Source organism: Lygodium microphyllum, chromosome 22 (genome assembly GCF_053477565.2).
Source record: "Lygodium microphyllum isolate KBCC chromosome 22, Lygodium_microphyllum_v1.1.10, whole genome shotgun sequence".
Taxonomy (NCBI): domain Eukaryota; kingdom Viridiplantae; phylum Streptophyta; class Polypodiopsida; order Schizaeales; family Lygodiaceae; genus Lygodium; species Lygodium microphyllum.
In genome coordinates, this window is record NC_141156.1 from 137,466,269 (window position 1) to 137,490,591 (window position 24,323).

Genomic DNA, 24,323 nt, shown 5'->3' on the forward strand with positions numbered 1-24,323 from the left:
TATAAATGGATTAAGTGATCACTTGTAGGAGAAATTGGGCATGCATGCATTCTTGCTTTGAGGATACATAAGAAAGAATTGCCAAAACGATTGATTGCCATATGATTATGTAGATCAAATGGATTTGAGAAGAAAGCATTCAATGCTATCCATGAAACAAAGCTCGTACAATCTAAATTGCCCTCCAATTATGTAGATCAATAAATCTATGAAGAAAGTATTCAAGGTTATCCATCAAAAAGAACTAATGCAATTGAATAGATTTCCTCTTTCCTAGGGAGATCGCTATAATCATGAAAAAATACTTTAAACATGTGAAGAATATCCATGCACTGAAACTAACAACTCAACGTGGACGGCAGGATTCGAACCTGCGCGGGCAGAGCCCACATGATTTCTAGTCATGCCCGATAACCACTCCGGCACGTCCACCCTGTATGCAACTTTTCAAACATATAATTTTTATAAAAACAGCAATACTAAATGGACTATACGAATGTTCATAAACGCACGAAACTCATGGAAAAGTCTACGAATACTGCGGAACACATTTGTGGTGGATTGTTAGTTCCAATTTATTAATACAAAATGTCACTTCGAGAAAAATAGAGAGGATATGTGTGTATGTGCCTGAATTAATAAGACTGGAAATTACCCAACCCTCAATAGACGGCCCAATATGTGCACGATAAATGCTTCAGTTCGGCAACCCATACCAAATATCTCCATAGAGAAGTCACCTTAATTGGTCCCAAGTCATCAAATATTTGCATAGAGCAATCTTCTTAAGTGGTCCCAAGTTGTCAACAAGTGGTAGCTTAGTTGGTAGGGGTGAGTGTGTGCAATTTAGAATGCCTTAACATCGATCCCCCTCAACTACATAGCTCCACAATCTTCCATCCTTTGGGATGATGGCCCATCTCAAGGTTCAAGCAATGTACAAGAACCTGTTGGGTTAGGGATTTTTAGAGGGTGAAACTCCCTCAGTACTTTGGTTCCCTATCAAGGTGACTTGGTCCTCGGTGAGCTCATTGTTTGGGACAAGGGTCCTCCGAGGGACTTCTAGAAGGAGGCAACTCCCTCTCCTCCAAGAGTGTTGTAAAAGGTGCACTGAGGCAGCCTATAGTGCATGTAATAAGCAAGTGCCAAAAGTTTTTTATCCCTTGGAGTTTAGCCTCTACAAGCTAGAGTAACGAGCACAATTGTTACTCAACCTCGCATCTAACTTGAAAATTCAAAAAAAAACATCAACAATTTTGCCTACATTAGTCTATCCCATAAGGAGTTGGACTTAACGTCCACCTTTGCACTCTCAGTAGTAGACATGCCTTCCATTCCTATGCATATCACTTTAAGCAACCACCATACTTAAACATTGCAGACTGGTTCTATGTTGCCAAAGTTCATAACCACCTTCCCTACTCCATCAAGATAGGATATGTACCTAATAGAGAGGTATGGCTTCTTAAACTATTTAATCTAAATAGGAACCTCCATATTTTACATTGCAATGCAACCTCTACCCTTTACAAAGCAATGCAAATCTTCTATGCTTCACATTGGAGCATCATAAGTGGAGATGGGGATGATTATAAGCACGTATAGTCATGACAAAAGGCACTCATACAAAAAAAATACATCAAGTATCATCAGCTTCACCAATACAAATGAAGCACATTTGACTAAACTCAAAAATCTTTTTTGATCACTAAATCAACAATTTACAAGCATTTGTCAAATAACAATTTTATGTTTTTCAAAACCTGACAATCCAATATCTATCAATAACCATTTTTTGTTTGAAAATGAAAATTCCTAGTCTTACCTTGTGTTATCACATTGCCATGTAAGTACAAATGTTTGCATGCCTCCTCATCTATATAATTCTTACAATGTACCAAGGAGAGCTACATAAGAGTCCATACTTTGAGATCCTACAATTCGAGAGGAAACTTGCACAAATCTCTCATGGGCAATGACCAAACCATCTTGTTGCTCAAAATTAACTCTCAAGATGTGCCAAGGAGTGCCACATAAGAATTTGTATGTGAAGGTCATACATTTCAAGAGAGAACTTGCACGGACAATTTATGGGCAAGGGCTCATAGCTTTCTTGTTGCTCAAGCACATATGTTTCATGACGATTGTTGACAACTATCTTGTTGCTCAAACAAAGATGTTTCATGGACAACTATTAGCAACTCTCTTATTGCTTGGAATTAAGCCATTGTATTCAAAGGTCAATTTGAAATTGTTGCTTCATTAGCAACTACACACTACCTCTCTGCATAAGACCTTTCCATACACATTGTGATGCTGCCTTGCAAAGTACAGCCTTTCTATTGTCTAAACTCAATGCTAGTTGTCAAGCATGTCTCAACACACTCTTCACCTCCATATTTGAATGTGCACCAAGGTACTAGCTTCAATCTCATTCTTTGTAAGGCTAAGGTTTGTAAGACCTTTCAGCACCACCCATCTCTCTTTTTCTTTCGTAATCAAGCGGCTACCCTAGTGGTAAGCCACCTATTTTATCAAGCTGCTCACCCAAGTTCAAATCTCCCTTTTTTTATTCTTATACTAAATGACCACGTGGATGTAGGAATTAGACTCCAGACTATCTAGTCACCATGCATTCACTTAATCAACTCAGCTATACCCATTTGGTCATCACATCTCTCTCTCTCTCTCTCTCTCTCTCTCTCTCTCTCTCTAGTAAAAGGTAATTGTATTAATTACGAAAAAAATACAAGATTACTTGATTACAAGATACATGATGACAATCTAAGCCATCATGTGAAGAGGTTCCAAGTACTACAAGTTACAAAGTCATGGCAAAGACGCGGAGGAAATTGCCATATGCCAAGGATGTAAGTCCTCCCTAGAGAGCAAGTCAGAATGCTGGAGAAGATCTAACTACCAATACAAGAGGCCCTTAAGCCTCGCAATATGCCGCTGAACATTATAGGCAGAATCAAAAAGAAAAGCATTCCGAATGGTCCAGTTATGCCAACAGCCCCAATATCGAAGAAAGTGATACATGAGCTTCATATGTGGCTGTGCCAGAGTGGGGTATTTGGGCTGCCCAAAAACCCCATCAAAGGGGCGTAGGGTGAAACCAACGATCCCTCGCCAAACAGCCGACAAAAATAACCAGACTTTCTTAGCGATGGGGCAAGAAATAAATCGGTGCCGGGCAGATTCCATAGTAGTGGTGCAAAAGAAACAGTTGCCATTGGAGATTCGTCCCTTGGAAAGAGCTGAAGCAAGTGGAAGACCACCAATCATCACTCTCCAAAGAAAGGCTTTATATTTGAAGGGTGTCTTGTTCAACCAGCCCTCCATCACAGTTGCCCTCCACCATGACCGAGATTTACGCAATCCCCATAAATCATTCGCTTTAGTAACTAGCCATTGATGATCTTTAATCTGAAGATGATACACTTGGTTAGCAGAAGCTTTGCTTAAATTCAGCCGGCCTTCTAAGTCCCAATCCTGCCAGGGATGATCCGAAGCAAGGGCAGGAAAGGGTTGTCTACTCTAGAGCATCGTCAAAAGCTGTTCCCATAAATGCCTATATCCACGAGGGATCCTGAAAAGCCTCCTAGCTGTACGAAACGATATTAGCACATTGCGACTGGCAAGGGTGGCATCCGCGGGACTGAAGACAAGCCCAAGCGTGCCATCCGGTTGAATTGTGGTCTAAGCTCGTGTTTACCTTCCCATGAAAGTAAACACGAGACTGCCAACAATTCCAATGGAAAAGAGTTAGTAGCTAAGCGATCCTCCGCTGGATGCCACTGAGCCTTCTGGAGGACCAGTTTCCAAGAACATACCAAATGAGTAAGCAGCAATGAAGAACTGGAGAACCGCGAATCAGCATTAAGAATATGCCACCAAGAACTCCGGATTTGGGTATTGCCATGCAGAAGCCCATGGTCCTCAAGGAAATAACGGGCTATAACGACCCATGGATGATGATCCGAGCACATGGCGCGGAAAAGAGACCAACGGAGTGCCAGCATGTGAGTTTGGGCATCTAAAATAGCTCCTCCGCCCATGCGTTTGGGGATGCACGCATGCGACCAAGAAATCCAGGAAATACCTGCATGCAATGAGTCCTTCCATAGCATGAAACGAATAGACCGAGTAAGAGCATTGAGAGTCGTAGTAGTCCAGGGCAGCAATGGCAAGAAATATGTGAGCATTGGCAACATAATTGTCTGGGCTACTTTGAGGCGAACATGGAAGGGCCAGGCCTGAGACTTCCAATACAGAAACTTAGCCACCATTTTTTGAGAAATCCACTGCAAAAGCTGCTTTGGGGGAACATCAACACCCGAAGGGTACCCAAGATGCCTGACAATGGAGCAACGAGGAACAACCGGACCCTGCCAGTCCAAGGACTGCAAATTCGACTCCGTGCAGCTGAGAATGGGAGATTTGAACGCATTGATGCGAAGGCTGGACGCCTGACCAAAGAGACCCCAAACATCCAATGCTTTTCGAAGGTTATCCTTGTCCGCACGCAAAATCATAAAGCTATCATCAGCTAGGGATTGACTAATGAATTGCTGTCCTGTAGGAAGCGACAATCCGGCCAACTGAGTAGAAGCTGCCATATGAGATAACATCGAAAGAACTGGATGCGTCGCAAGGGCAAAGAAGAGAGGGCTCAAATGGCAGCCCTGTCTGACAGAGCATGCAAGGACAAATGGCGCAGTAACTCCTCCATTCAGCATGACTCGCGAAGACGCCGCAATGCTGATGGTGTAGATTAGACGAGACATCCGAGCACCAAAGCCCATAGCAGACATAAGTTCAGTAACGAAAGACCAATCCAGATAGTCAAAAGCCTTTTCCAGGTCCAGTTGAATCAGTACGACCTCCTGATTAGAATGCCTGGCATAATCAATTGCCATTTGTGCATTCAATACATTGTGCAGAATATTTCGGCCCTTAATGAAACCATACTGGAGAGGGTACACAATGGCAGGGAGATGCTTATGAAGCCAGTTCGCCATTACTTTGGAAAATATTTTGTACATAGAACCCATCTAAGAAATTGGGCGCCACTGTTTCAACGTAGACGGCGAAGGAACCTTTGGAAGCAATTTAATAAGTCCTTCTTTCCATGAGGAAGGCATGATCCCCGTTTCCCACACCTGCTGAAACAAAGCCTGCAATGGTTTCGCCAGTTGGGTAGTAAAAGCCTCGAAGAACTCATTGGTGAGACCATCCCAACCCGGACTTTTATCCTTGGGCAAGTGTAACAAAACGTCCATAACCTCTGCCTCATAAATATCTGACTCCATAGTAGCTTGCATGTCCTGCGGAAGCTGATTGCGGACCAGGTCATAAAAAACCGAACGGGCCTGAGTAATTTGGGCTGAAGGTGGAGTAGTGGAACCGAGAAGGTCGCGGAAATAATTCCTGCACATATGCACAATAGTGTGCGGATCCAGGATAAGGTGGCCTTCTGCATCCTCGAGTCTGGTCATATTCTCTCGAGTAGGAGAGGCATGGAGAGCTCGAAAGAACTTATGGATCTGACACGCACTATCGTGCAAAGTCTCCGTCAGATGTTGCAATTTGGCCTGCTGATACGATTTCAACTGGAACTCTTTAATAAGCTCAGCCACCCGCATTGCCAGTGCTAGCAGAAATGCATCATCCGGAGTGTCCACCAGCAAAGAACGAACCAAAACCAACAGGTCCTCCGCTGCCTGTCGACGCCGCCGACAAAGAGAGGCATGATAGATCCCATACTGCCGAGCAACCCGCTGCACATTAGAGAGCAATCTTTCAAATGAAACAGTGCCCTAAGAGGAGAATTCCAAGAAGAATCTGTCAATTAATTGTTGCATATAGCCCTAAAAGATTGCATGCTTCAAGTAAGACGAGTTGAAACGCAAAGGGAGTCTCTCCAGAAATTGCTTGAAAGGTGCAATGGGTTGTGCAAGCAGCTCAAGCTGCAGAGGGAAATGGTCTGACAAGGCATTTTGCTGCAACACTTTTATTTCGAGCATCTCGGGAAGAAAATCATCATTCTGCATGATATATATGCGGTCCAACCGCGACCATGTTGTTGCATACTGGGCAGAATGGAAAGTAAACCCTGTAGAAGACGGGTGTAGCCAGGACCAGAGATCTTGCTTAAGAACAGCAAGAGCCAACTCATGCCACATACGACTTTCCGGCGCATCCATTACCGAATGCTCCGATGTGGACTGGGAAGAATCAACACACATATTGAAATCCCCCATGAAGAAGCCCGGTCTGCCAAGACAAGGAGGTCTGCAAAGTCTGCCAAAGCTCCCGACGAGATAACGGATCATTCGGAGCATAGAGGCCAAGTAACCATAAGATCTCCCCTTCGAATAAAATTTCAATCACCAGAAAGCGGCCATGTACATCATTTTTAATAAGAACAGGCTGATATTTGTCATGTACAATCATGAGCACACCCGAATAATGCATGGCCTATGTCCCTGCATAGAACAAACGAAAGCCATGGCAATCCACAACTTTTCCGGCTTCTCCGTGACTCTTGTGCTCAACAGCGCACAGGACATCCCACTGATTCTCATACAATACAGTCCACATGGCATGTTGCTTGTGTCGAGAACAAATTCCTCGCACATTCCACGTGGCTATTTTCATGTGTATTCAAAACAAAATCAAGTACGAGGCACAGCTTACCTCGATTTGACTTTGTCTGCGAGAATGTCCAGGACTCCCTCGTCCAAGAAATCCGCCAACACCGCAAAAGAGTTCTGAGAACCAGATTTGGAAGTAGACGGCATATCTATTGGCTTGGGTTTGGAACGGGGATAACGATGGTCCCACGGGGTAATGACGTTGCCTCTGGTATCAAAAGCCAGCTTAGCAAGTGGACCCTTTGGACGATTCGAATACATTTTCCTGGCGGGCTGAGGACGGGGGGCAAAGGAAACCATAGCAGGAGCAGAGCGCTCGGAAGACAACATTTCCTTCCTGCGCATATATGTACGCATGGAATCGTGTGAGGTAGTAGGCACAGTATTCTCCATGCCAGCAACAACCCTGTTGCCTTTTTTTGCACGTACTTCAACCCAATCAGTGGCACGGGAATCCAAACCCGAAACCTGTTGTTTACCTTTGTCCAGTACTTGAGGCGGGTGGATAGTATCCAGCGACGGAGCATCACACACCATATCTTCCATGGGCGGCGCAACATGGCCAACATCTAAAGTGTGTTGCTGCTCTGGGCATTCGGCCATAAAATGCCCCAATTGTCCACAAGAAAAGCAATGTCCTGCAAAATTACCCCATTTCAAACGAAAGTATAATGGATGCATGCCAGAGCAATTGAGACGTAACCAAGCAGGCCTTTTCCTTGCAGTGTCCCATAACATACACAAGCGGTTGCGATTCACAGCCCTGAGAATTGGAGGGACCAGAACAATGCCCACAGCGGCCATAGCATCCTTCAATAGTGGCCAATAAACAGCCGGACAATTTTCCACTTCTACCCACACAGGGCATTCACCTTGCAGCAGACGCTGAAAATCTGCCATTGGGTGCCATGGAACAAAATGAACCAACCGGCGATCAAAAAACAAAGGCAGTTTAGACAGGAGAGCAGCACGATGCGTCTCAGATTTCAACAGGACCTCAAAAAAACCTCGGGGCCCAACAAAAATCTCTTCAGCACATTCCCCTTGTAGCAGATTGTGCAGCCACTGGCGAATACGGGAAAGCAGTGGGATTCGACGAGTGAAAAAGTGTATCACAACGCGATCATAAAACACTGAAAAGGAGCGTAGGACAGTTTTTGGGTCCACAGTGGCTTCCAGAACATCGTCAGGTGCAGAGTCAGAAAAGACTTCCTGATTATGTTAAACATAATCGCCAAGCAAAGTGTTGGCAAATTCCAGCAAATCCTCCTAGTCAACATCCTAAGAGTCCACAGAATCCGAAGCAACCTGGGCATAGGAATGATCCTCATGAACCCCTGACTCTTCCGAAGTATGCTTGGTACGTTTACCCGCAGGCTGGATGTCAGGACCAGGGGGCATCTCTTCGATGCACGGAACCATATCCTCAGGTTCCTCAGTATCAAAATCCGGGCCAAGTGCTGCCACCGTTTGGTCTATGAAATCCAGATCCAGACCAGCCATCTTGTATCACGATTGGATCTCGAAGGAGGACTGACGCGCGGTGGAGAGCGGGAAACGCAACCTTGTCCTCCGCAGTCGCGACCTGTCCCAAGAGGGCGCGCGGCAGGGCACAACCCTAACAGTGCAGGGGCAGGAGGGTGGAGCACAGGGCGGGCAGTCGATGGCAGAGGGGGACAGTCGGGGGCGCAGGGCAGGGGCCAGGCGGCAGCCGAAACCCTAACGCACAGGGCCAAAGGACGAAGTGCAGGCGAAACGCAGGCGCAGAGCCCACGGGGCTTCAGAGACAGGCGACAGTGCAGGCGGCGGGGCAGGCTCTGGGGCAAGCGACGTGACAGGCGAGGGGCATCAGGAGCAGACGACGGAACAGGCGACGGGCAGGCAGGCGTCCGAGGTAACACAGGGCGACGGGACTGCAGACGGCAGGGCAGACGGCAGCAGACGGGCGACGTCGAGCAGGGAAACGGCACCTTCCGCGCTGGCTCGCGATCCGTCAGTTCGGTTGGGGGAAAGGGTCAGGTGCGCAGGGCAGGGAGGCGGAGGGCAGGGCGACGCGCAGGACAGGGAGCCGCCATTGTCGACATTCTGTTCGCCATCTCTCTCTCTCTCTCTCTCCCTCTCTCTCTCTCTCTCTCTCTCTCTCCACAGATAAACTGCAATTAAAGTGAAGTATGCATACCACAAAAGTCTAAGAAGTTCATTAGAAGTACAAATGTAGCACAATCAGAAGGTATGGGAAATACAAGTGTAACATGATAAGAATGTAGTCCTCAAGGACTCAATGGATATTTGATATTAATTTGATGTTAAAATGTTAGTGCCACATGAGGGCCTCATGACAAACCTGAGTATGCAATACTCCATACCATAAACAAGTATGACCTGAAAGCAATGCCTGAAGGTTGCCAGAAAAAGCCTACATCCATCACATCAAAGTCCTGAATAGAGGACTGACATGCTATGTGAATGGTATTCCTCATAACATGAATGAAAGAATAGAAAGATCTCCAGATATGGAATTGTACAACAATTTGGCAATGCCAGGGTCATTGGATTTGGACTCCAGCAGATGAGGGTATATATATATATATATACACACACACAAATTATATGGGCTTTACATTTCCCTTCTACTACTTGCCAAACCAGTTCATCCTTTGGTTCTTTATTTGCATCCGGTACGTCTTCCACTTTCAGCCTACATGATGTCTGGACAGTTCCTCCAATCCTGCCTTTCACGTGCATCCCAATACTTCCCTGTATAGATCCACGTTGGCTCTTCATCACCAAATGATGGCGTCTTTACCTGTGACACACCAGGAACCCTCTGAAAGAGAGGATCCAGTTGATTAGATGAAATTGCAAAGACTTGAATTATTGAGATAAATTTGCAATGAAAATCCAAAGAAACAGTCAGGAAGCTTGCCACACAAGTTGGCTTCACTCACTTGCTGAAACCACATGCAGGTCCATTCTTGTCCAAGTTCTTTCCGCTTTTTCCGAGCTTCACGTTGCTTTTCTTCCAGGCGGAGTTTTTCTGGTGTGGCTTTATCCAAGTCTCCATCCTCCTGCATCCACATGAATGTAAAGAATCCACAAATGCTAAATAACAAGAATACATGCACCGCAACCCCCCACACCAAAAGAAAAAAGAAGAAACTCTTTTGGCCCCAAAGTTTGCTTGCAAAACATACCAAAGCACGTAGATCTGGTCGTAACCGTGAATCTGTCGGTGGTAACACCTCTCTCAATTTGGGCGTCAACTCTGCCAAGAGAAGGTTTTACATCAGTATGTTCAGAAATTCAAAATTTAAACAGCCTGAGGTAAGCAAGGTACAGAATTTTGACTGTCAGCAGCTCCAAGAAATAGGATTACTATTACTGAATATACCATTAAGACCAATGGTGAAGCGAGAAAAACAATATTGCTGTTCATAATCCTCGGGAAGTTCTGGGCAGTTCCACAAGCATTTGGCATTTCCATACACCTCTTTGCGACTCCAAGATGGTTCTGGAATTATTGATATTTCTTTCATGTAATTACCGTAGATGGAACACTGTGGAATCCCTTGTTTGTCAAAAACCTGCGACCCAAAAACCAAAACATCAGCTCAAGCAGCAGCATCACTCCCCTCCAATAAATTTCAACCACATTACCAACATATGTTCCCCCACCTTTCCAGTAAGACATCCCTGTTCTCTGCTGCTGGCTTTCTGAAATCGAATACGACTAAATTCACCAGTTGAATGGTTTTTTATGGTGAGTTCCCCATAGTTGTCAATCCATAACTTTCCAACAACCACATTATGAATGCAGGTTGTTATTTTGCTCCATGTGAAGTGGTCTCCAAACCTTGGGATGCACAAATGTACTACTCCCGCTGGAAGAACCTAATATACATGCACAAAAAAAAAAGCTTCAATCACATCAATATTCAGCACAAACATCTTAAATTATATACTGGAGTTTATAGAGTTGGATGAGTTAGGATTTCAGGCTCAGAGATGAATGGCATTACACCATGAAGAACAGTAGGTATATTTGCCTATTCTATTGTCTGGATTCAGTGTGCCCATAGTTCTGGAATGGAAGTTTCATGATAAACTTCTGACATTCCGTTGTGTGCCAAGAACCAATCTCGAATGTTGCTTTGATTGTGCACATCATCTTGCCTTTGACAAAGCCATGTCAAAAAATACAGAAGCAGGATGAAGAGTATGGTTGACTTGGTTTAAAGGCTGGAATTATCAAGCCAATTATTAGCTTCATCCTGTATGTAGATAACATACACAAGTAGTCAGGGCTGTCATACCAAGAATTCAAAATTAGAGAAAAGAACACCAACTTGCAAATGTGAAACCAACAGAGGGAGTTACAATCCCCAAAGTGACGATCTAGTGGTAAAGCTTTGTGATTCATAACCTAGAGATTGCGAGTTCAAGCCCCACGGTGCATCACCAATAGGGGCACCTACATTCACATGGAGTGTTCATGCAGTCAAGACTCCTATCTCTTGAACACTTAGGTGAACCCTCCTTGGTGGGTGGCCCAAGGAGGAGGATCCCAATTGTGATCAAGCTCTATCGTCTACTTGGCTCGTGGATTACCTTTGGTGTCCATAGGAGATGCCTATGTTGTTTCATGGCTAATATGTTGAGGGAGGGCATCCCTACCCCCCTTTGTGGCCATTCGAGTGTGTGGATTAAGCTTGGGGGGGGAAGGGGGGGGTGTTTGTTGATGTGTTGATGTGCGGAACTCTGAGCCTTGTTATTGGTGAACCCGCACATGTGTGGCATCACAAGCATGTAGTCCATAGTTGCCAAGGGTTTCTGAAACGGGAGGTGTGAAACGAGTTCCGTTTCATACAAGTTTCATAAAAATGTTAGAAATAGGTTTCATTCGAGATATAAAAGAATATGAAAGTTTTATATACATATATAGTATGACTCATGTGACATAGAAAACACTGATTTACATTATTTATTATTCTATACCATCAAAATGAACATTCAACATAGCATCAATATTTGCATGAATCATGCTCCACTATCCATGCCCAACATCAACTTTACTTGTAAAGGGAGCCATCAATATGTGCAATCATCATGGATAATAACTCAAAACAAAACTCTAACAATCAATGCCAAGATCCATGTTAACGTGTTTAGTCAATCCATGATAAAGGATGATTACAAAAGTCCCAAGACATTTAGGATATGGCATTTGTGAAAGTTTAAAATGGGTGTTTCATGTGTTTATGAAACGCCTAGGTATGAAACGGGTTTCCTAACCTTATGAAACAAGTTTCTTGGCAACTGTGGTGTACTCTTGGAATGTGTCTATGTTGTACCATTTCTTTCATTGAATAATAAAATAGTATACCTTGCTTTCACATATTGTGTTATCTTTCTGCGCTGTGTTGAGTGAGTGATTGAGTGCAAGTACATTACACTCCGTATCAGAGCAACTCTTGCTTGGAGTTGAGGAGTACTCACGGAAGCACGAGAGAAGATCCAATGCCCCAAAGAAATCGTACTATGCTGATCCACGTCGTAATGCTCCACATTGAAACAACCCACATTGTGTTGCCCCACGTCGTATCAACCCCCGTCACGATGCCCCAGCGTAACACCCCACAATGCGACGATCCCACTGCGGGTTACCACCTAAAGACGTAATGCAACTTCCCCACAACCCAACTACCACCCAAAGGCGAAACACAATGACAACCCTTGAGCCGAGGTGTGGCTCCCCCACAAGATACCACCTCGAGAGATGCGACTTCCCACCACAACATGGAGGACCATGAAGAGAATGCACCCATCCCACCTATGGTAGTTGAAGAGAGGAAAAAGAGTTAAAAGCAAAGATGGAGAGAAGCCCAAGAAGAGAAAGTGGACAAATTAGAGAGACAATCAGAGTGTCACAACTCTATAGAAATAGAATTTGTATCCTTTTTCATTAATTTGTCTATATAATGATTTATTAAATTTGTTTCATTTGCACTAATTAGATATAAAGAAAAGTACATTGGAGCTGGCCATTGACGAGTGGTCACAAGTTATGGTGGACCCACGCAGTGGGTTAGAGAAAAGATAGTTCACACTTCCATCTATATGGCCCGATTGGGCGCCTGTGACCAGAACTCACACATATCAAGGTTAAACTCGCACACAGAAAGGATTGATGCCTTGAAGTGTGGGCTAGATCCACCAAAACAGACAGTTACAATCAACAAGAAGCCTTGATCATGAAATGCTTGTACAATGTGCATGTGTGGGCTGAAAGCTTGAAATGCCACTGTAATCGCCCCAAACAACATAGTATGCTTAACAATTATGATATTCGCTTGTTTTCGAGATTTAATATAAAAGAGAATTAACACTTAAAGCTGAAAATGAAAATTACTCACAAAATTACAGCCATGAAAATGTAAAAGTAATGGAGACAAGATTGAGGGTTGAAAATGGCCAAAACCCCCCCCCCCCCCCCCCCCGAAGGAATGTATTTCTGCTCAACCCAAGTCCCTTAGGGAAGAGCTTAGTTACAATCAACCTGAGAGTGAGGAGAAGTAATTCTCACTCTCACAAGATCATGCAAAGATGTACAAACACACATGCATTATCTATTATGCAATGATAAGAACTGATTTCTTTACAGTATGAGAGAAGAAAGAGGGGAAATCAGCATTTCTCCATCGTTGATCAACAGTACATGGATAGGGCTTGCTTCTTGTTGCTAAAATGTAAGAAAGAGCTCGAGAAGGAGATGCTGTAATGAATTTACAGGCTTGCTGTCCTGTAAAACAGCAGTGATAGAAGAGGAAATATGGAGTAATTTGATAATGGAGAAGTGGGGGATGATGATGGGGATGGATGGGGCCAGTTTCTGGCTAGCTGTGGGTGCTGTACATGAGTTTATAGCAAAGAAAAATGATGCTGAATGAAGAAAAACGAGCTCTTATTTATAGGAGAGGGAAGAGTATAGTACAAAAGGGGAAAGTGGAGTAGCACAAGACAAGTGTCCAGCCACATGTCATGAGATGTGACGAGTGGTGGAACACTTGGAAACTTGTGTGACAAGTGTCTTGACACTTTTCTCTTCTCTATGGCCTTCCTTTTTGGGCTGAATACTGTCAAGAATAGAAACAGCCAAATTTAGTAAGCACAGTCAGAGTACAGAATTTACTATTTTTAGAATGACATCCCTATTTTTTAGGACTAGCATTTTTAGGCTAATTCGAGGCTCCTAAAACTTAGGGACCTCCTAAAATTTAGGGACCCCCCAATATGGGTGTCATATGAAAGCTTTTTCCGTGTACATCGCAAAAACGGTATCAGAATCTTCATGTGACTTTCCTATGCAAAGAAATGTGCATTTCAAGCTTTCAGCCCACACATGCACATTGTACAAGCATTTCATGATCATGCCATCTTGTTGATTGTAACTGTCTGTTCTGGCGGATCTAGCCCACACTTCAAGGCATCAATCCTTTCTGTGTGCGAGTCTAACCTTGATATGCATGAGTTCTGGTCACAGGCGCCCAATCGGGCCATATAGGTGGAAGTGTGAACTATCTTTTCTCTAACCCACCGCATGGGTCCACTATAACCTGTGACCACTCATCAGTGGTCAGCTCCAATGCACTTTTCTTTATATCTAATTAGTGCAAAGGAAACTAATTTAATAAATCATTATATAGACAAATTAATGAAAAAGAATATAAATTCTGTTTCTATAGAGTTGTAACAGCCCTCTGGCTTTTATTCAGCTGTCGTCAGCTGAAAAGCTTCTTGATATGGCTGAAGAATGTCTGGGTAATCCTTCATGAATTTTTCATTTACCCACTGTGCATCTGTTGTGGGTAGATTCTTGAAATTTAGTAAGAATTTTTGTGTCACAAGGCCACTTCTCGTGGTTCGATCCTTGTGAAACAAAATCTGTTCAGGTTCCAAGAGTTGCTCTGTTTCTTCAACTTCCGAGGGGAACTTCAGTAATGGGTTCCTTTGGTTCTGGTCCTATGTAAGGTTTTAGCAAACTTACATAAACAACATTGTGTATTTTCCAATGAGCAGGAAGCTCAAGTCGATAAGAAACTTCATTATTTTCTCAATCACTTTGAAGGGTCCAAAGTATCTACTGGAGAGCTTTGGAAAAGATGAATTTTGACTGGAACCTTGTTTGAGCCTACTTTTATCAAACTTTAGCAAGACATATTGACCTTTTTCAAAAGCCAAAGGTCTTCTTCATTTATCTACTTGCTTCTTTTGTCACTCTTGGGCAACTTTAATAGTGGCTTGAACTTGATCCATTGCTGTTTTTAAATCTGAAGCAAACTCATCAGCAGCAAAAATCTTATCTTTAGTGCGAATAAATGGAGGAGGAATCACTTTACCATGTACTATTTCATTTGGAGCTTTCCCTGTGAATGAGTGCACTGTATTGTTGTAAGCAAACTCCAATAATGGAAGATATTTCGCCAATTGTGACTTATATTCACTAACATAAGCTTTCAACATATCCAAAAGAGTGAGATTCATCACCTCTGTTTGGCCGTCAGTTTGAGGATGAAAAGCTGAGGAGAACTTTAAAGTGGTTCCCAAATTCTTAAATAAAGCACACCAAAAGTTACTTGTGAATTTGGAGTCTCTATCTGAAATGATCTCAAAAGGCATACCATGTAATCTGAGATGAAATCCATTGTGATAGATTCCCATGGATCTTTGGGCACTGGAAGAGGTTGCAACAATCCTGGAGTCTTCTGCCTATCATACTTGGATTTTTGGCATACTAGACAAGCCTCGATGAAGTTATGTGTATCTCTTCGTAATGTTGGCCAATAAAAGTAGCGCTCAATTGCACTTAGAGTGGCTGCCCTCCCTCTATGCCCTGCATAAGGGGGTTCATGACTTTCTTTAAGCACCTTTGTTGAACAAAAAGAGTGACACAAAGGCGATTATTCATGAGAAGGTATCCATCTTTGATGGAATAATCTGGATGAGAACCTCCTTGCTGTAAATTTGACCAAATTGCTGCAAAATCAGTATCTTCATCATAAGTATTCTTCATCGTTTGAAAATCTTCATGATGAGCCACTGTAATAGTTGCAATGCGAGGCACTCTAGAAAGTGCATTAGCAACTATATTTTGTTTCCCTAGAGTGTACATAATTTGAAAATGAAACATAGACAAGAAATTTTCCCATCTTGCATGTTTCTCTTGCAAATGCTTTTGAGTCTTGAAATACTTCAAGCTCTGATGATCAGTTTTAATAAGGAATTCATTGCCTAAAAGATAATGTTTCCATATCTTCAAAGCATGAACCACTGCTAAGAGCTCCTTTTCATAAATGTCGTACCTTTTCTCCACATCATTTAGACAGCGGCTTTCAAAGGCTACGGCATGGCCTTCTTGATTTAGCACTGCACCAATACAATCACCGCAAGCATCTGCTTCCACCACAAATGGTTTTACCAAATCTGGAATGATAAGAATAGGTCCAAAAGTAAGAGCTGTTTTCAACCTTGTGAAGGCTGCCTTATCTTTTTCCTTCCATTGGAAAGAGGTCTTCTCCTTTGTAAGGTCATGAAGTGGAGAAGCCATATGTGCAAAATGCTTGATGAAGCGGCGGTAATGAGAGCATAAGCCAAGAAACGATTGTTAGAGAGATCATAGCCAGGGCTGCACCAGGGCTGCACAGTCGGACTGTGCAGTCGGACTGCCACGTGGCAGTCCGACTGCCTGCAGCCCAGTCGGCTGCATTTAATGCAGCCGACCTGTCCTATTCTTTGGGCAGATTTCGGCTATTTATACCTGAGGTCTCCAGCAGTCTTCCGATCATTCTCTGTCGCAGATTACAGACCGGTGCCGTGCAGATCTCTGTCTCTGTTCGCAGATTTCAGCAGCAGACAGTGCAGACTGCAGCAGACTTCGAGGTGGACAACAGGTCGCATCGTCGAGGTGGAGACACGCAGTCCAGCGCACTGCGCCCGTGTATATCTTTGTATTCAGCATTCTTTATACAGCAGATCTTCTGTGTACACTGTCTCTTTCTCTCCCTTCTCTCTCTGCGTTCTCTCTCTCTCAGTCCTACGCTTCCGCACCGCTGCACTCTGACATGGTATCAGAGCAGTGTTTGAGGGCTGACTGAGTGCAGAATCAACCTGAAGTGGAGTTTCCATCGCGACACAAATTTGCGTTTTTTGCGTTTAAGGGCAGACAGGAGGGCTGCGCCTTGAAACAAGGCTGAAACGAGTGTGGGCGCACAGGAAAGGAGTACAGGTGGTGGATTTGCTGCTGTTTACTGCTGTTTGACGCGGAGAAAGTTTGAGTTTTCAACCTAAAAGTGCAGGTTTTGTTTTTTCATCGCCTCCGGCGGGTGAAGAAGCTTTAGGACGCTGAAGAGCCTTAGCAGGCTGAGTCTACTCAGTCAGAGGGGGCTGCTTTTCCGTTTGAGAAGGCATTGCAGGTGAAGATGTCTACAGAGATGGACCTGGAGTTCCAGGCGATTATGGACCGGAAGGTGCCTGTCCTACCGGCTCTTCCTACAGATCAGAAGCTCGACGGCGACAACTACCGCATTTGGCGCGTTATGATGTTGGCCATTCTGGAGTCCTATGATTTGGCGGAGTTGGTACAGGAAGATATTGACCGGCCTTCGGTAAGAGATGAGTCCAAACTCTCTTCCGATGCTCGTGCGGAGTTGGCCAGGGCCCAGTCTCATTGGGACAAACTGAATGCCAGGATTCGATCCTTTCTCTTTCTATCATGCACTACAGCCGTGATCGCTCACATCGAGCACTTGACGGTGGCTCGTGAGATATGGCTGGAGCTTGATCAAATGTACAATCGGATGACCCTGATGAAGAGGGTTTCTTTGGAGGTTCAGATGCGGACCTTGTCCGTCAATAAGTCTTCTTCGCTAAGGGAACACATTAACAAGCTAAGGCAGCTACAGATGCAGGTTCAGAATGTGGGGAAGCCGATCTCCTCCGAAGACATGGCGATTACACTCTTGTCCCAGTTGCCGCCACGATTCAGTACATTTTACTCTGCCCTTATTGCTTCGGGGCAAGAGTCTACTCTTCGGTGGGAGGAGTTGGTTCCTATGGTCTTGGACCAAGAGGAACAGTTAAAGGGACAGAATGCTTCCAAGACGGAGGCGTTGACAGGTCAAGCCTCTCAGAAGAAGGGGAAGGACCAAAAGAAGAAGAAGGGGGATAACAAGTCCAAGAAGGACAAGGAGAAGGACAAGGACAAAGACTCCACATGCCATATTTGTGGAAAGACTGGCCATTGGAAGAAGAATTGCCCTGACAAAGACTCGAAGGACACCAAGAAGAAGGAAACCAAGGATTCTGGAGCGGTGGCTGCACCCTCATCAACTGCATTTCTACACTTAGTTGTCATTGAGGACGCTTCACCGAATGCTTCTGATGCTGCGATGGCGGCTTCCCAATCTCGAGAGTGGATTATTGATAGTGGTGCCTCACGGCACATGACTCCTTCATCAGATGGTGTTGCCCAGCTGCGAACTTCGCGTGGGCAGGTTCTCATTGGAGACAGCTCTTCAGTTTCTATTGCACGTCGGGGTAAGATGCAGCTTATTCCGAATGGACGAGGTGGCACCCATACTTCAGAGGTTTTGCATGTACCAGGCTTGGGGTACCATCTCCTTTCAGTCCATAAGATTTGTTCTCTTGGTCTTCTGGTGGAGTTTGACAGTTCTACAGTGCGAGTCCTTGATCGTGAATCGAGGAAGGTTCTATCATCTGGATATGAGGAGAACGGCATTTACAAACTGAAGTCTTCCACTGCCCTCTCCACTCTTCTTCTTACCTCACAGTCACAGTCTGAATTATGGCATGCTAGGTTTGGTCACCTGAACTATGACTATCTTCGGAAGGCGTCACGGGGACAGCTTGTTCGAGGGTTGCCGGATATAGTGGTGAGCCAGCCGCCATGTGTCTCCTGCATAAGGGGGAAGCAGCATAGGGATGCCATTCCCCACACCGCTTCGCGGCGGTCTACTTCACCGATGGAGTTAGTATCTACGGATCTATGTGGCCCTATGAGGAATGAGTCCCTGCGTGGGAGCTCGTACTTCATGCTGATCGTGGATGCCTATAGCAGGATGACATGGGCCTACTTTTTGGCACTAAAATCAGAAGCTTTCTCGCACTTCAAGGATTGGCTTCTCTTTGAGGAGAACCGATCAGGCCGGAAGTTGAAGACCTTGCGATCCGACAAGGGAGGTGAATTTGTCTCTAATGAATTTGCTCGGTTTTGTGCAGATAGAGGAATTCACCAGGAGTTTGCCAATACGAATACTCCACAAGAAAATGGTATTCTCGAACGGAAGAACCGCAGTGTGATCGAGATGGCGCGCACCATGATGGAGCACCGACAGACCCCCCAGGTTCTGTGGGCCGAGGCTGTGGCTACTGCAGTCCACATTCTTAATCAATCTCCTACTTCGGCCGTGGAAGGAATGACTCCATTTGAGGCGTATTTTGGGTCGAAGCCAGATGTTTTTTACTTTCGGGTCTTTGGGTGTGATGCCTATGTTCACATTCCCAAAGCTCACCGTGACAAATTCGAAGCGGCTTCCCGCAAACAGGTATTTGTTGGCTATAGCTCCCAGTCCCAAGGCTACCGACTCTATGATCCCGTCAAGCGGAATGTATATACTAGCCGTGATGTGCGGTTTGTGGAGGTTCCGGCTTCTTCAACGGGTGAGGAGCATCCCGTTCTTGGAGATCCAGGGGAGAGTTTGGCTCCTTCTACAGTTCCACTGAAGCCTGTGCCGTTTGATTATGATTCTGTTTCTGACACAGAGTCTACTGTTCCACCGGATCCTTCTGAGGAGTTACCACCGGTGGACATTCCAGAGTCTTCTACTGATGGAGAACGACGAGGGGAGGTTCGCCTCGCTAGGCCCGTGACACACTCCGTGATTCAGGGATCGAGGGGGTTCCTGAGGAGTGGGGACCGCAGGATGGTCCGCGGCGGTCACGGAGGCACCAGGCGCATTCTTCGGAGCTTGTGTGCTCCAATTATTGTTTGATGTCCCGAGTTATGCAGGATCGAGAGCCCACCTCCGTGAAGGAGGCTTTACAGTCCGCCCCATGGAAGAAAGCTATGGAAGCTGAGTTGGAGGCTATTGAGAGGAATGGCACTTGGTCACTTGTGCCACGCCCCCCGAAGAAGAAGGTGATTGGAGTCAAGTGGGTCTTCAAGACCAAATATCTCAGTGATGGTACTTTGGATAAGCACAAGGCTCGCCTTGTTGCTAAGGGTTTTGCCCAGCGCCCAGGGATTGACTGTCATGACACCTTTGCCCCTACAGCTCATATGGCAACCATTAGAGCTGTTCTTGCTTTGGCTGGCCATAGGAGATGGCCTGTTTATCAGCTGGATGTGAAGTCGGCCTTCCTGAATGGTGATTTGAAGGAGGAGATCTACGTTGAGCAGCCTCCTGGCTTTGGTTCTTCGGACGGGAAAGTCTACAGGTTGAAGAAGGCCCTGTATGGTCTCAAGCAGGCCCCGCGAGCTTGGAACGAGAAGATTGATTCGTTCCTCCAGACTCAGTTGGGATATCGGCGGTCCAAGGCCAATCCGCAGCTGTATGTTCACACTTCCGGGGAAGGTTGTGTGTTGTTTGTATTATATGTTGATGATTTGATTGTCACAGGTGATGATGCACAACAGGTCCAGGAGACAAAGTCAGCTTTACATCGGACGTTCGAGATGACGGATTTGGAGCTACTCCATTTCTTTTTAGGACATGAGATTTTTCAGTCTCAGAGGGTCTCAGAGGGGGATTTTTCTCTCCCAACAGAGACATGTACAGGAGCTCTTGGTGTCTTTTGAGATGGAAGATTGTCGGGCCCTCTCTACTCCTATGGATCCGAACTGGAAGGCCACTTCCCACTCAGCTTCTCCTTTGGCGGATGCTTCCCGCTATCGACAGTTGATAGGGTCTTTGATTTGGCTTCTCAACACCAGGGTTGATCTATGTTTTGATGTTGGGCTCTTGGCAGGGTTCATGAGTGAACCTAAGATGGTGCATTGGCAGGCTGCTCAGAGGATACTTCGGTATCTGAGGGGGACGTCTGATTTGGGGATTCATTACCCCGCAGGGACAGATGGGTCAGATCTTGTACTTGCAAGTTGGAGCGACTCGGATTGGGCCGGTGACGTGGACCACAGGCGGTCTACAACAGGTTACTGCTTTACTTTGGGTGCAGGAGTTATTTCATGGAGTAGCAAGAAGCAGCCCACGGTAGCCCTTTCGTCTACTGAGGCGGAATATCGGGCCGCATCTTCCACCACATGCGAGGTTGTGTGGCTTCGGAGATTGTTGGAGGAGCTTGGGTGCCCCCAGACTCGTCCTACATTGCTGCGATGTGACAATGAGAGTTGCATTGCCTTGGCAAGGAACCCTGTTTTTCATGCCCGGACGAAGCACATTGAGATCCAGTACCACTTCATCCAAGAAAAGCTTCTGGATGAGACCATCACTGTGGAGTATTGCAAGACGGAGGACAATCTTGCGGATTTGTTTACGAAGGCGCTTCCTCAGGCTCTACTTCGGCAACATTCCAGATCCCTCAGGCTTCTGCCCTGCCCAGGCTCTGAGAGGGGGTGTTAGAGAGATCATAGCCAGGGCTGCACAGTCGGACTGTGCAGTCGGACTGCCACGTGGCAGTCCGACTGCCTGCAGCCCAGTCGGCTGCATTTAATGCAGCCGACCTGTCCTATTCTTTGGGCAGATTTCGGCTATTTATACCTGAGGTCTCCAGCAGTCTTCCGATCATTCTCTGTCGCAGATTACAGACCGGTGCCGTGCAGATCTCTGTCTCTGTTCGCAGATTTCAGACAGCAGACAGTGCAGACTGCAGCAGACTTCGAGGTGGACAGCAGGTCGCATCGTCGAGGTGGAGACACGCAGTCCAGCGCACTGCGCCCGTGTATATCTTTGTATTCAGCATTCTTTATACAGCAGATCTTCAGTGTACACTGTCTCTTTCTCTCCCTTCTCTCTCTACGTTCTCTCTCTCTCAGTCCTACGCTTCCGCACCGCTGCACTCTGACAACGATCGCACCTCATGTACATCATGAAGATGAGGCCTATCCATTCTTGGATTGTCTTGATCTTTTCAGGATCCATCTAAATCCCTTCAGAAGAGATAACATGCCCAAGGTAATTTATTTTATGCATGAAAAATTCACTCTTTTTACCATTTACCAAGAGTTGATTTTGTTGAAGTAATTGTAGAACAATCTCCAAGTGCTGATGATACTCCTCTTCATTCTTGCTAAAGACAAGAATATCATCAAAGAATGTACCAACATATTGTCAATGCTCTCTAAAGATACGCTCCATCATTCAATTAAAGGTGGCTGGTGCATTGGTTAATCCGAAAGGAACCACCGAGAATTCATAAAGACCGTATGAAGTGCGGAAAGCAGTTTTATGTACATCTTGTGGTATTACCCTAATTTGATGATAACCACTCTTTAGATCAATGCGGCTGAAAACCTTTGAGCCTCCTAGACGATCCAAAATGTCGTCAATGCTGGGAATAGGAAACCGATTCTACACAGTGATTTTGTTGAGGACTCAATAATCAATGCACATCCTGAATGTGCCATCTTTCTTTTGAACAAGAAGAACCGGTGAACAAAATGGTGAGCTACTTGGCCTAATTAGCCTAAGGTTGAGTAGGTCTTCGACTTGCTTTCTGATTTCTTCTTGTTGAGGACGGCTCACACGGTATGGTGCTATATTAGGAGGAGAACTGCCCGGAATAATATCAATATGATGGTCTTCTGGCCTTTCTAGGGAAAGCTAATAAGGAAGATCTTCCGAAAAAACAATCTTTATACTTTTCCAAGAGCTGAAGTCGCTCTTGGTTTTCAGCATTCATATTATCTTTTACATCAGTGACGTAAAGCAAACAACAACACAATCCTTAATTGCTCTAGAGACTTGCATATGACTTACCATAGGTATGGTGTCTCCAGAAACTCCAGCTTGGATCTCGTACTTCTTGCCTTTGTTGGTGAGTTCTACATTCTTTTTCTGAGAGAAGATGGTTGAATCTACTCTATGATTCCAGGGCATGCAAAGAATCACATCGCAACCATCAAGGTCTCCAATACAGAAGGTATCTTTGTCACTGTAGCCTTGAATTTGAAACTTGAGCTTGCCAATGTAGAGTGTCACAATCTTCACTGTGTCACCTTCATCGGCATTTAAAGCTTGGCGAACTTCTGCCGGAGTGTCCATCTCTTCATTCTTTAATCCAAGCTCTTTAGCTAATTGCAAGGAAATGACATTTTCATTCGCCCCAAGATCTATCAAGAATAGTGCTTGCTTACCTTGCAACTGTCCCCAAGCTTTTAATAATTTGCGCATCTCTGGAGTGTGAGTTGTGTTTGCAACTACATCACTAATAGCATTGATTTTCACTAGCGACTTAGGCTTCTTGTCAGAAACCTTGCTTTGTCATTGTTTGGACATTGCTTCGCTATGTGGCCTTTTTGTCCACATTTAAAGCACTTCCCTTCTTTCATGAAGCACTGCTTTTCTTCTTTGGAAAGTTGCTTTGCTTGTGGTATAGATTGGAGGGAAATTGAGGAGCATTAGGAGGTGCATAGGGCTTCATCTTCTTTTGATTTGATGGCTGCTTTTGCTGCTGTTTTTGTCCTTCATTTGGGGCTGAATACTCCTCATCATCAGCTACTCTCTTCTTATCATTCTTTTGGAATGATTTGTTGCCATTGTGCTCCATTTCCCATGTCTCAGCATGGTCAGACATCTGATAAAATTGGAACGATACAGACAAGATTCGCATGGCCCCTACGCAAGGATGATACGCACAAATCGAGAAATGGTCCAAATTAATGAAAAAGGATACAAATTCTGTTTCTATAGAGTTGTGACATAGAAGGCATGTCAAGCTTGTTAGATTCAATTTGGAAAAGTATACAAATGACTGAAAAAGAGGAGAAAAGGAGAAGAAAATTTGAATCAAAGCAAGGGTGCAAGGAGTGGATGAAACAACAACAAGAGGAGGAGAAGAGACACAAACTACAAGAGGAGATAGATAGATTGGAAGATAGGCTAGCTATGGAAAAAGCATCTAGGACGTCTCAAGAGACACAAAAGGACAAAGAGAAGGAATCTAAAGTAGGAGACAAAAAGAACAAGAAGAAAGATGAGAGACAAGGCACCAATGATGGAGAGGAGAGTGAGAGTTCAAGAGATGACTATGGAAAGTTTAAGATGCCCCAATCCATCAAGTACAAGGGAGAGAGAAATGGGCTAGTTTTGAAGAAGTGGATCACAAGCATAGACAGGTGCTTGAAGTATGCCAGGATCGTTGAAGAATGGAAGGGAGAAGTGGTAGCCATATATCTCGAAGAGGATGTAGCTAGTTGGTACATGTTGAAGGAAAAGCAAAGCCATACCATCTTCATGTTGGAGGAATTACAGGAGGAGCTTAAGGATTACTTCATCCCAAAGATGGAAAAATTCAAGGTCACTGACCAATAGAGAAATCTCAAACCAATACAAGGAAAGATGAAGAAATATGTTAGCAAATATAAGCAATTGATGTTGCAACTCCCAAACATAGACATAAACACAAAATTGC

General features: G+C 44.8%; 1 protein-coding gene and 2 non-coding genes across 5 annotated transcripts in view; 1 reads left to right on the top strand and 2 right to left on the bottom strand.

The window, feature by feature from the left end:
- Positions 1 to 350: 350 nt before the first annotated feature.
- TRNAS-AGA (transfer RNA serine (anticodon AGA)) lies at positions 351 to 432 on the bottom strand. Its single transcript has one exon. It is a non-coding gene; the product is annotated as a tRNA-Ser (tRNA).
- Positions 433 to 8,903: 8,471 nt separating this feature from the next.
- The window catches only part of LOC148017667 (uncharacterized), a 58,256-nt gene continuing 42,836 nt past the window's right edge, over positions 8,904 to 24,323 (bottom strand). Inside the window, exons 12-16 of one of the 3 annotated variants that reach the window (XM_087663150.1) lie at positions 10,335 to 10,550; positions 10,051 to 10,243; positions 9,854 to 9,924; positions 9,608 to 9,727; positions 8,904 to 9,486 (exon numbers count right to left, since the gene is read on the bottom strand). In XM_087663150.1, the coding sequence (XP_087519276.1) occupies positions 9,358 to 9,486; positions 9,608 to 9,727; positions 9,854 to 9,924; positions 10,051 to 10,243; positions 10,335 to 10,550 (729 nt within the window). In that variant the 3' untranslated portion in view covers positions 8,904 to 9,357. Of the gene's footprint in view, positions 9,487 to 9,607; positions 9,728 to 9,853; positions 9,925 to 10,050; positions 10,244 to 10,334; positions 10,551 to 10,678; positions 10,931 to 11,267; positions 11,490 to 24,323 lie in introns of those variants that run through there. The other 2 variants (XM_087663151.1, XR_015687893.1) reach the window with 2 other exon arrangements.
- LOC148017668 (U6 spliceosomal RNA) lies at positions 23,467 to 23,573 on the top strand. The gene has a single exon (XR_015687991.1). It is a non-coding gene; the product is annotated as a U6 spliceosomal RNA (small nuclear RNA).